General features: G+C 35.4%; 1 protein-coding gene across 4 annotated transcripts in view; it reads right to left on the reverse strand.

Annotated features, from left to right (window-relative positions):
* Positions 1–12,389, reverse strand: part of BTBD9 (BTB domain containing 9) — a 366,504-nt gene that overhangs the window by 309,530 nt on the left and 44,585 nt on the right. For all 4 annotated transcript variants that reach the window (XM_011354554.2, XM_011354556.2, XM_023527551.1 and 1 more), the window contains exons 5-6: positions 5,522–5,741; positions 2,920–3,039 (exon numbers count right to left, since the gene is read on the reverse strand). In XM_011354554.2, the coding sequence (XP_011352856.1) occupies positions 2,920–3,039; positions 5,522–5,741 (340 nt within the window). The remainder of the gene's footprint in view (positions 1–2,919; positions 3,040–5,521; positions 5,742–12,389) is intronic.

Here is a 12,389-nt window from a genome sequence, read left to right on the forward strand (position 1 = left end):
TTTAATAATAAAAATAACAAAAATAAAAACAGCTATTTACTGAGCCTACTTTGGGCCAGGCAAAGTGCTCAGTACTTGTATATGTGCTATGCCATCTAAACCTCTACAGCAGACTGCATGAAGGGTGTTGTTATTCCTGTTTTTAACTGGTATAAAAACAAGGGCTTGGAGAGGTACCAATTTGTTAAGATCACAATGCCAGTATTAAATGAAACCAAGATTTGAGAAGCGCTCTATCTAACTCAAAAGCCCATGGTTTTCCTACTACACAGTGATGCTTTACATGTAGTCCAGCCTAGACTCAGAGGGAGGGCTGGGTAACCTCACACCCCAAATCACAGAGAATCTCTTCTTTTGTCAATATATTTGATGTAATCTTTCATCAATACATGACACATCCTTCAGGATTAATCTCAAAATTCAGTGTCCTGAAGAAAAAAAAAAAAAAAACAGAAAGTAACCTTTGCAAACAATTCAAAACCATTTACCATTCCAGAGAGTTTTCTAGTACTGATATACATTTTAACCAATACATGGATAAAAAGTAACAATGAATATATATACATATCAATGTTGACTCAATCTCCATGACTTAATCAGTGCCATGAACCCCACCCTAAGACACCTCTGGTAATATTTATGGAGTATATACCCATATGAGATAATAGCCTGAGTGCTGTACAAGAATATTAAAAGATGAGAATCTATACTCCTTTCTTCCAAGGGCTTGTCATTTTAATATCAGAAGCAAGACAAACACGCGAAGGACACTGAAGAACAAAGGTGACATACAAATGTACACATTAACTAACACAGTGCAAACTGGACGCTTATGTGTTAAGAAAATAAAGAATTTTTTTGTGCCCTGTGAAGTTCCTGGAAGAGGTGTATTGAGAACATTGTTTAGGCAGTCAATAAGTGATTGTAAAGATAAGAAAAACCAAGAATAAGACATCTTTGGATAATCAACAAGGACTTATTCTTAGGTTCATTTTAAAATACTACCAAAACTCCAACCTATTTATTACAAAAGGCAGAATTTATGAAGGAATGTAGTAATTAATATAACATGTTAAAGTGGTTATAAGTTAAAAAAATTTTTTTTTGCTAATAAGAGTATCAAGACCCTTTCCTTTTCTTGTTATCACTATCTCTAATACCATCCTCTCTCAATTTTTCTTGACCAGAGCTAGGAGCTGACTATACCAAGACAAAAACTAGCATCATGAATACAGCCAGCCTTTACAATACATAAAAGCTACACCAACAAAGCCAAGGCTACACAGGAAAGACAAAATAAAGAAAAGGGAGTATATACAATGCTCATTAATAAATAAGGGTAAGTATATTTTCTAAAAGCCAGAGACCATAATTGCAGGCATATGTCTCCCTCCACAAAATGGGAATTTTAAAGTGGGTAAAGACTGCATTATGGCTGGTATTATATTCACGATGATTTGTTTTGGGAGTCATGTTCCTATTGTTCCAAATGAAATACAAACACACAGCCCTTCAGTCCATATCAGATGCTTTGGTTGTTACACTGCTTAATTTTTAATCCAATACAACAGTAATACCTGAGTTGATGCAGACTCAATCACCTTCACTCTGTCACTCTCAAAGTATCCATACGCAGCACTGAGATACAGAATCTTCACTCAATTTCTTGTCCCTCTCAATTTAATCCATTCAAAACTTTTCTGATAAAAGAGCAACCACCAGACCTGAGACACTTTAGTTCTCTTTGGAGAAATGAAATTGATTTTCTTCATTTTCACACAAAAGGATCCTTGGGTAATGATATTGTATCTGGTCATAACCATACTAAAAAAAAAAGGTAGGCAACATTCTTTATGGTACCAGAGGCTGAAAGGTTTTGTGGAGTTCCTGTGAAGGAAGTAAGAATTTAGTCCGATGCTGACAGATCATGAGTTTAATAAGTATAAGGGTGTCTTCTGACCAAGAGAGTAGTGCTGTGGGGTACCCCATCTGCTTCAAATCAGCTACAATGGGAGGTCAGTCAAAGTCACAGGTGAGGGTGGGGAGGGGACTGGGTAAGGGGCCACCTCCATACTCTCCCTGGTTTATACCTATCATATGCCTTCCCTTCTCTTCTTGCCACATTTAACTAAACAAACCAGTCACTCTCTGCCTTTGATCCCTTGACTCTAAGGTAAAGAATATCTAAAGGTAATTTCCAAGGGGAAAATTACAACAGAAAAAAACACAACAGAATTTTGGGGGCCTTTAACCACCTTTCCCAACTCCCAAGTTCATTCTAGGTTTTGCAGAATTTCAGAAACACAGTTTAAAAGATGGCTTATCTAAAGGAAGAATATGAAATATTAGAAGAGTAGCTTACAGTACTTTTTAAGAACAAATTAGCATGGGGCTGCAATACATAACAACAGTAAAAGCTAAGATGCTCTGATTGAATGGAAGGTATGAGCCTTGAGCCCCACCAGCTCAGCCTCCCTTGTCCTAAACCCAACCCCACTGGAAATACTTGCTCTGTCAAATTCTATTGATATCCACTGACCTAGAAAAAAAACACAGATACTCAGAACATGCACAATGGCATCCAAAAATCTCCTCCTGGCCCTAAGGACTGCTAGGGAAGACTCCAGAAATATCTCTCATGGCTTCTGTGGGAAGAATGCAATCCCTAACAGTAACAATGCTTTCAAGGCACAGCATGCAGTTAAAAAAGCATTTCCACTTCTAAGTGTTCCCCATCCCTTCTTATTCCTATACATGTCAGATGCTTAATTTTTCATAGTTTCCCTAAGTTTTTAGCTGGGCATGTGTTTGGTAGCTGATATTCTAGAAAATTTTGCAGACAGAAAAGTGTAGTCCGTTTCTCAAAATCCAAATCTCTTTTAAAAATATCAAAATTATTTATTAGCCATGAGAACTAACCTGCAGACACGGGCTGGAAAATATAACTTTTGCCAAGAACGACATAGATATTGTGAATGATCAATCACTCTGATCCAATCAAGTTCATCCATCGACACTTCAATGAAATATGAATAAGACCTATGAATCAAAAGGAAAAAGGCAGAAAAATACATATAATAATAATACAAAGTCATACTTCAATGAAATGTTAAAAGATACAAAAAATACACTATGCAAGAATTACATTTTCTGCAAAACAATCAAATTCAGATGATCCCTCTACTGTAGCATTCACCAAAATGTACTGAAATTCTCTGTCAGCATGTCTGTCTGTCTTATTAGATCACAAGCTGCTTAAGAACAAAACCCATGCCATATTTGCCTCCATATATCCAGGGTCTAGCATGGTGCTTGGCATATATGAGGCATGCAAGATGTTTGTTCCTTTTCACACAGGGCCAGGATGCCTTACTCATACCATATTAGCAGATTAATAAAGCCATGACAAAAAGAGGACAGAAAATAGAAGTAGGTATGCCTTCTCTCTCTGCCTTCCCTGCCCTGGGAGCTCAGCCCTACACTCTCAAGAGGAAAGCCAACTCAAATGGTTCCCCACAGAGGCCAGCTTTTCTCCCACTCCCTCCCAGTCTCCTACCATCCCACACATACATGCAGCCTGCAGAAAAATAAATGACATGGTGAAGGGATAATACGTGTTTCTTTTGGGTTCAACTTAAAATTTTCTAGTTAATAATCTAGTGATAAGAAAAACAGCCTATCATCCTCCCCTAGTCAGGTACCCTGGACCATTACATGCTGGTCCCATACAGAACAAATCTATATTCCCCTGTCACAAGACAAATTTAAATTTGAGATGCAGTTATTATTTGTACTGTAATATCAACAGAAACAATCTCAGAAGATTTAGGTGACCATAAATGTCAGCCTGCAACCAACAGTTATGACCAGAAAAGGTCGGCTTATTTTGTGTCATCCCCTCATTTTCTGCTGTCCTCTCACTCCCATTCATTTTATTACTCAATCTCGAACTGGTTATAACCTTTTATTGAACCTCTCTCTTGGTTATCAGTGATGCAGGATATAATTTTACAACATATATCAAAATCTTTTTGGCTTAAGATTCTGAATTTTTCACCTTCATTCAAAATGATAACTTCTGGGAGAAAAGAAACACTATGTGGTAAACTTAAGTCCCCTGTGAATGTAACACACATACTAAAACAAAGTGGCCTATAAATATTTAACATCATGGAAAAGAAGATAACTACTTTCAATTTCAAACTTACTAACCTTTTCTTTTATTATTTTTATACTAATTATTAATTAAATGAGTGAATATATGTAAAGATTTTAGAACAGTGCATACCACATAAAAGTAATGAAAGTGCTATGTAAGTATTATTACATTATTAATCAGATTCTTAGAATATGTGAATTAGCTCCATTTTGCCAACACATTATTATATTATATCCAACAAGATATGTATCAGACAATACATTCTTAATAAAAAAAGAAACAGATAACCTGGGGACCTCAAAGACCTATGCACAGGAAATGCTGACTCCCACTTCATAAAGTTTCCCTCATATTTGGCTCAAATGGCCTAAAAGGTCAGAGTGGTGGCCCGTAGTGCTAACAAGAGAAATAAACATGCAAGATTTTCAGTATATCATCACTACTACTATTAAGGCTTTCATGCTCAGATTCGAAGAGACATTAGTAGGGCCCTAAGAGACTTTGTACATCAGTTTTCTGGTATGGAGGGTTTAGGTTAATGATAAAGCAGCAATGTGAGAGACAGTTCAGTTCTTGGTCACCCTTAATGCTCTGGTACTTCAGCGGTCATGGCTGAACCCTAGAACCACAGTGAGTGAAAGTATCAGGAAGGCAGGCAGAATCTTAAAGCTACTGTAAAACTGGGTGGATTCCTAGGCTGGAGCCAATCAAATTTTTTTCAAAAATTTCTTTTGTGTTGAGGATGATATTTATCCACACACTAAAAAACATCTTTTTCTTCTTCCATAAAATAAAATGCATTTTGAAAGTTATTATAATATCCAAAAAGTAACGGTACAGAGGAATATTTTTTAAAGGGTAGGATAATTCGCAATGTATTAACTAAAAAGTCAAGTTATCTTTTTACACATCTAATTTTTATTTCATAAAACTATGCATGATTTTACAAGTTTCTGTTTTGGGGTGTGTGTGTGGGGGGGGGAGGGAGGGAGAGAGAGAGAGAGAGAGAGACTATGCATAAGAAAAAGCAATGGTTAGATAGATACAAAAATGAATACGGGTGGTGAGATAACCAGCAATTTTTATTTCTTTGTGCTTTTCTATATTTTTTACACTTTCCAAAATAAACATGTATTCATTACTTTTATACGGAGAAAAAGTAAAAAAAAAAAAAAAATGCTATTTTTTAAAAGGAATATACCTTTTAACTCTTCTCTCAGAGCTAAAATTCAAGAGAAATAGCCAAGTCACAACAAAGAAATAAACCATCAAATCTGTAAAACCAAAGTAAATAATCACAAACTTAGGCCATCTCAATCAAACACATTATCAGTTTGTCTCTAATTCATGCTAATGACTCACCGGCTATCCCGGTCCCACAGGAGTATCCGTATGTGGTTGATAATGGATGGCTGACCTAGCTTAATCTCGATGCCAGAACGGCAGTCATCATCAATTGGATGCCTAGAAAATCCATGATCCAAATCATAATTTTGAGTATCACCATCTAGTAAGGCAGATTTCAGCTCCCCTTTTACAACCTGGGCTCCATACTTCATAGTTGCAATGTTTTCTTCTGGTACTACAGTTAAAAATAAAAAAAGCAAGGTTAATAGTTACTTATTAAATTATTCTGTTTGGGGGAATAAGATAAAATTCTAGTTGATTCTAGTATGTAACTAAAAATAGCATAGACAAGTCTATGGATAGAGAAGATATGAAATATCTATGAGGATTAAGATACCACCCAAAGTTTAAATTTAATGACACTATCACTGCCACAAAGTGCTTGAGGACTAATGTTATTAAGAAAAAGTTGATTATACTAAAAAAAAAAAGTACTAGAGCAAACAAATCAGCTCTGCTGAGGTCCTTCTATTAGTAGCTTTAATTTTATATCTACTAGACAAAAATAACACATAAGATTACCTATACCTGCCAAATGGATTGAGCACAACATATAATAGCAAAGCAGACAGGTCAGACATCTGATAAAACAACAGAAAAAGAAAGGTTCCAGTATAGCACAGCTATTGGTCATACATGAATGCACCAAATCAATTAATATAGCTAAAAAACAAAAATATGTTTAAAAGAAGATATATTTTTACTTTACTTTTAAAAGTGAAAATTCAGACAGTCTGTCACCAAAATCAATATTATGGTTATAAGTAAAAACCCTTCCCTCCCAAAAGGTAGATTTACTAAGTGTCAATTGTTTATAGGACTCTGAAATCCTCCAGGAAAATTTTGTTTCACTGATCTGGAACCCGACCTCCAGGTATTAACATTTTAAAACCAACACTCTCCATGGAGAGACCAGAGGCAGCATAAAATAGACGTTAAGAGCTTGAGCTTCAAAGTCAAAGTTTAAATAGTGGCTTCACCTTTAACCAACTGTATCACTTTGGGGCAGTTACCTTCTTTGAATTTAAATTTCTCAATAGGGCAATATTTATCCCCCAGTTGTTTTTGTTTGTTTGTTTTTTTGGTTGTTGTTTTAAGGATCAAGTAAGATGATGTTTGTAAAACACATAGTAAGCTCTAAAAAAAAGACTGCCATTATTATTATTAATTATATATTTTTAAAGCACACAACAATAAGAGAACTAAGCAAGTTTACATGCTGTAAATAAATACTGAATTCTCACAGTAAATATACATCTGGGCTATGTGATCTGAATAGGGGAAAGTATGAGCTATAATTAGGCTCTTAGGGAAAGGGGGTAAGTAATTCGTAATTGCAAATTTCTTGGAAAATGTGAGGTTTTAAAAAAAAATTTCAAATGAAGACAGGTAAGAGAATGGCTCCGGAAGACAACAATAACTGCAACTGAAATACAGTTAGAGTGGGTTAGTTAACTTGCAAAAGACTAAGGCAACTCAGAAGCAAAATAAAACAAAATCTAGTCATGCTCAACTTCTTACCACAAGAAGCTTAAGTGCTATAACTTCCTAAGTTCTATTAGCTCATGGTAATCATACATATTCTTCTTATTTTTCATTTATTTAGCAAACCTTATTAATTCCTTTAACTTATTCCTCATAAAAATCCTTTGCGTGTAATACTACTACTACTGTGTCCATTTCGCAGATCGGGGAAGGGAGGCAGAGAAAGGTTGAATGGACTTCCTTGCCCAAGGTCACACAGCCAGCAAGTATCAGAGCTGCAATTAGAACCCAGGCAGTCTGTCTCCAGTGGCTGTACTCTACTACCTTTCTCATGAATAGTTTCTGATGGGAAGAACATAGTTTCCCCCTCTTTCTCACCCCTTCCCTCTAAGATGAACTAAGACTCAGAGGAAATAAACAGTCTGATGTATTTTTTAAAAATAATAGTTGGACTTAAAGCAAAAAATCCTAAGTTTGAGACTCAGGTTCTACCACCTACTACCCAAGTAAGGCTTCTTAGTCTCTCTCGATCTGTTTTCTCATCTAAAAATAATACTTTATCCAACCCACTCATAAAATTACTGTAAAAATTATACCACAAATAATATATGCTAAAATATTGTATAAGTATAAAGCATTCTATCAGTCAAAAAACATTTACTAAGGACTCATTCTGTACCAGGTACCAAGTGAGGCACTGGGACTACCTCAGTGAACTAGACAGACAGACCCTGTCCTCCTGATGCCGTCAATCTAGAGATGAAGCAATTTATAAAGCAAGCAAACAAACAAAAGCTTCAAATTTGTGCTTTTCAGATATCAATGATGTGTAACCATTTGGTAAAAAGAAACATAAATCCCTTATTGCTGGGAATGAGACATGGGGGTTCAAAGTCTATTGCTGCTGACCACTAGAACCATCTTCTTCAGTTCTGACACCACTAGTCGAGGCCAAGCAAGACACAAAAGGGGGGACTTGAACTCTCAGATTCAGAAACTGCCGCTGCCATTGAATTTTCTCTAAACATGAGCTTCTTCACCTTTAAAGTTTATTGAGCTAGGAATAACACACCAGGCTCAAGAGTTTCAAGTGACTGTAACTAAAAGTCTAAAATGGAAATTTCTACTGCAAGTCTAAGTCATCTTTTTAAGTTTATTTCAAGAGCACTTGAGAACTTTTCTAACTGTGCTTGATATAAATTCCCTGAAAGAATCTTTCACTTCAAAATGGGAACATTTACACAAGTGGAATTCTCTCGTGTTAACTATAATCTGAGTACCTCATAGGATAAAAATATAACTCTGAGTATTTTTTGCAAAATCTATAGTTAAATGATTAATTTAAGACAAAACATGACCATGAGAAAATTCAAGTCATAATAAAATAATTCGAACCATAAATATTCTTACTGATTATATTTGTCTATCAGTAGAGAAAAGAGCTCTCAAAAAAATATAAGGCGGTAGAGATTAAATGAGATAGTAGATAACAACAGTTTTATTTACATTTATCATTTTTGATGCATTAAGGGAAAAAATTAAGCTGTGAAGTTCTACAGCTAGGCAGAACCAAGACAATTATTAAGGGGGAAAAAAATCTAACGAGAAATGGAGTAGGACCTGACCCTAGCTACACAATGCCAAAATCTGAGTGAACCTGGGTTAATTATCTTGTGTTTTTCTTTAATTGCTTTATGTTCTTAATCATTCTTTACTGAATTCTCTATTACATCTAGGCTGAGATGGTTGTTCACCCCTCATGGATCATTTGGATTCACACTTAACTCTCTGTCCACTGCAGTCTCTCTACCCAGCTCTGTCCCCTACATCATCTTCTACTCAACCTGACTTCCCTGAAGAATGTATGGATCCTCACTTCCAACACATGACTTTCTTGACAACTCTTGTTTTACCTTAACTTTCCCTGTTATTTCCACTCTCTGCAAGCCTCCTTTCCACACTGGACAGTACTGGTACTCAAACATACCACATAATAGAAATAGAAAATAAGGCTGGAGACTATCAAAGGTCACTGGCCTTGTGAGTCAGATTAGCACTTTGGTCCAGCATGGGCATCAATTTTCCTCAGCAACTTTAGGCAAGTTATTTATAAAGATCAAAGAATAAAAACACATAAGGGCTGAAAAGGACTTTCATCCTATTTATTTAAAGGGAAAAAAAAAATTCCCAAACTGCCTTCTACGTGCCAGTCACTGCTGGATTCAGCCCTCCAGCAGCTCATCGTCTAATGGAGACAAGAGTTCATATCAGACACAAACTGTCTCCTCAGAGAAATACTCAGTAGACATTACTTGTGAACCCCTCCCCAATTTACAGATGAAGATACTACAAACTATAGCTGAGAAGATACACGAGCAATGGAACTCAGAGTTTTAAAAGTATTAAAGTCTCAATGTTGTCATTACTGTCTTTATATGATATATGAGACAAATTTTAAATTCTAGGTAGAAGCAAAAGATGGATTCATTCAGTCACTCACTTATTTTAAAAAGTCTATATTCAGACACTGCAGTAGGTGCTGGAAAAACACAAGTGAAAAGACATAATTACAGCCCTCGAGTTCAGTGTAGTAGGAGTCTAGGCAAAAAAGGCAACAATTATATCACAGTGTCAAGCTCCCTTGGTCTGAGTTACTGAAAACTTTGGGAATAGGTACATGTTACTATATATTTACAGCACAAATTTAAACATACACATACACACACATATACACACTTATTAATCAATAACTTAACTTGGCAGTCCTATGAATAGACTGACATTTTTTTTACATACACTTGAATAGCATTCAATTCTTTTTAATTAATTAATTTATTTTTATGGTGACATTGGTTAACGAAATCCAGTAATTTTCAGCTGTGCATTTTAACAGTAGGGGATATATATATTTACATTGTGTGTTTACCTCCCATAGTTAGATTTCTTTCTGTCACCACATATTTGACTCCTTTTACCCCATCTACATCCCCCCTCTCCCTCCCCTCTAATCTCTGGTAACCACTAGTCTATTGTCCATGTCCATGAATCTGAACAGACTGACTTTTATACAATAAGGAAATCTTGAGGATGGAAGTTATGATATAAACCTTGCTATAAACATGAAGAAACAAGAAATTGCTATTCTCTTTCTCAAAGTCTAAAACCTGATTTAAACAAAACAAAGTATAACTCAGCCTGAACAGAAAAAGCACTAACTTTCAAGACAGAAATAAATCTTTCTACAGCTAAGGCAAAATAAAACATTAAGGCAGTGGCTTGACTACAAGTAGCTCAAATACCCTAAGGAGGAAAAAAACCAATATCATTAAAAGGTAACTCCCTTTTCCCAGGTTTATAAACAAATGCTCATCATTATATATGCACAAAACTAGTCTAAGCCACCTTCCCAGAAAAACTAACCATTACTGGTAAGTTAAAACATCCTTTGGGTCCTCTTTTTATTTTTTTAAGTGGGGGTGGAAATCATTATAATTTGGTAAAAAGCCTTGGGATATGCAGCCCTAAGAGTTAAATCTTCTGGTAACTAATACCGATAAACTCAAAGAAAAGTAATTAGAAAAAAATATACTAATCTCTAGTCCCAAGATAAGAACCTCTCTACATTTCATGAAAAATCCCCAAAGACAAAGAACCCATACCCAGTGAAGAAGAGAGAAACAAACAAACTTGTTCCATAATTTTGAAATAAGCAGAACTATCTTTCCAGATCTTCAGTCCAGGAACAGTTCTGAAATTTTAGACCTCTTTTTCCTTAACAATAAAGAAATTTGATGAAAGAAATAATGATATAAATGTTTGGATAATATTTACTTTGAAAATAACTAATCTATTTTTAGGACCTGACGGAAAAGTGATATGCTTCCTTTGTATTTATATTATTGATTTTACTATTCATATCATTAAAAAGTCAGAAAAATAGCCTATATAATAATTTCTCAAGTTTAGAAGTTAGATAAAAGATTCTCAAATATCTGTATAATCTTTTCCTTTAGCTCCCACTGAATTATTCCAAAATGAAAAATTTAACATTTATGAGCAATAATATAGTAAGTATGTCATTCCAGAACTGAGTGTGCTTCAATTGGTTGATTATTCCTTTTCACAGTAATTTCATGGGTTTATTATAACCCAGTTTTGTCACCTATACTGAGCATGTGATCAATTCCAAGCTACCAGTAACTATGTGAAATGTCCAAAGCACCTCCATAATCCTACAGCAATGTTCCAAGCCTAGCTCTACAAGGAATCCAGTTATGGGGCTCTACCAACACTTCAAATCAAAACTCAGGCAAAAAGAAGAAAAAAGAAGCTTATATAAGAGAGTCCAACAATAAAGATTTAGAAAGCCTAAAACTGTACTACTTGTCTTGCTACCTACCTCTCCCCCTTCCATTCTCCTACACTTTATCCAAAGCTGAATGACTCTCAACTAGTACCATTCTCTAGCAACTCCAATCCTTTCCAACACTTCTCTAGACCTGTTCTATCTAACCATACTATTTCTCTACTACCTTGCATTCCAATTCACACAGCGGATGACCAACACATTGTATTCTCTTTTCAAACCCACGGCCTAATTCCCTATTTATCCAAGCTCCTGTCCAGACTCACCAACTCACCACAAATTTATATCCAAAGTTTTCCCTCAATTCTCATTCTTATCGACCTCCCAGCATCACTAGATACCACTCACCTCCTCATGTAAAAACTCTCTCCTCTATTGGCTTCTGTAATCCTACTCCAGTTTTCTTCCTACCTCTCCAATTCTTCCTTCGCTGTCTTCAGTCTCCTGGCTATAGGTCTTCTCTTAATCACAGACTCTGATCTTTACTTCTTTCTCTATACTCTAACTCAGGTTTCAACTCTTTTATGACCAGCTTTGACTGCTTCTGAAACACCAGTAATCTGCTTCCATTGTTTATTAGACTTTCTCCTTGCATTCATTCGCCAAGTGTCTGCTACACGCTTTTCAGTATGTTAAACGTTGAGGATTCAAAGCTCAGTTGGCCTTACAAAGATCATCTCTGCCTTCAAGGACAAAAGACAAACAATCAATTTTAAAACAATGTGATAATTCCTACATGTACATACAGAGATGAGGAACATACAAATAATATGATAGCAATGGTTTCCTATATTGAGATTACACACATTATCTGCATTATTTCAATTATTTCTTATAACTAGTAGATATAAAACTAAAGGTAAAACTCCTTATGTAATTTAATACCAGATCATACAACTAGTAAGTGACTATTTCAGGATTTGAAGTCAAATTTGTCTGGCTCCAATATCTATGCTTTTTCTTCAAACTCAA

The sequence above is a fragment of the Pteropus vampyrus genome, unplaced genomic scaffold (assembly GCF_000151845.1).
Source record: "Pteropus vampyrus isolate Shadow unplaced genomic scaffold, Pvam_2.0 Scaffold18, whole genome shotgun sequence".
Lineage (NCBI taxonomy): Eukaryota > Metazoa > Chordata > Mammalia > Chiroptera > Pteropodidae > Pteropus > Pteropus vampyrus.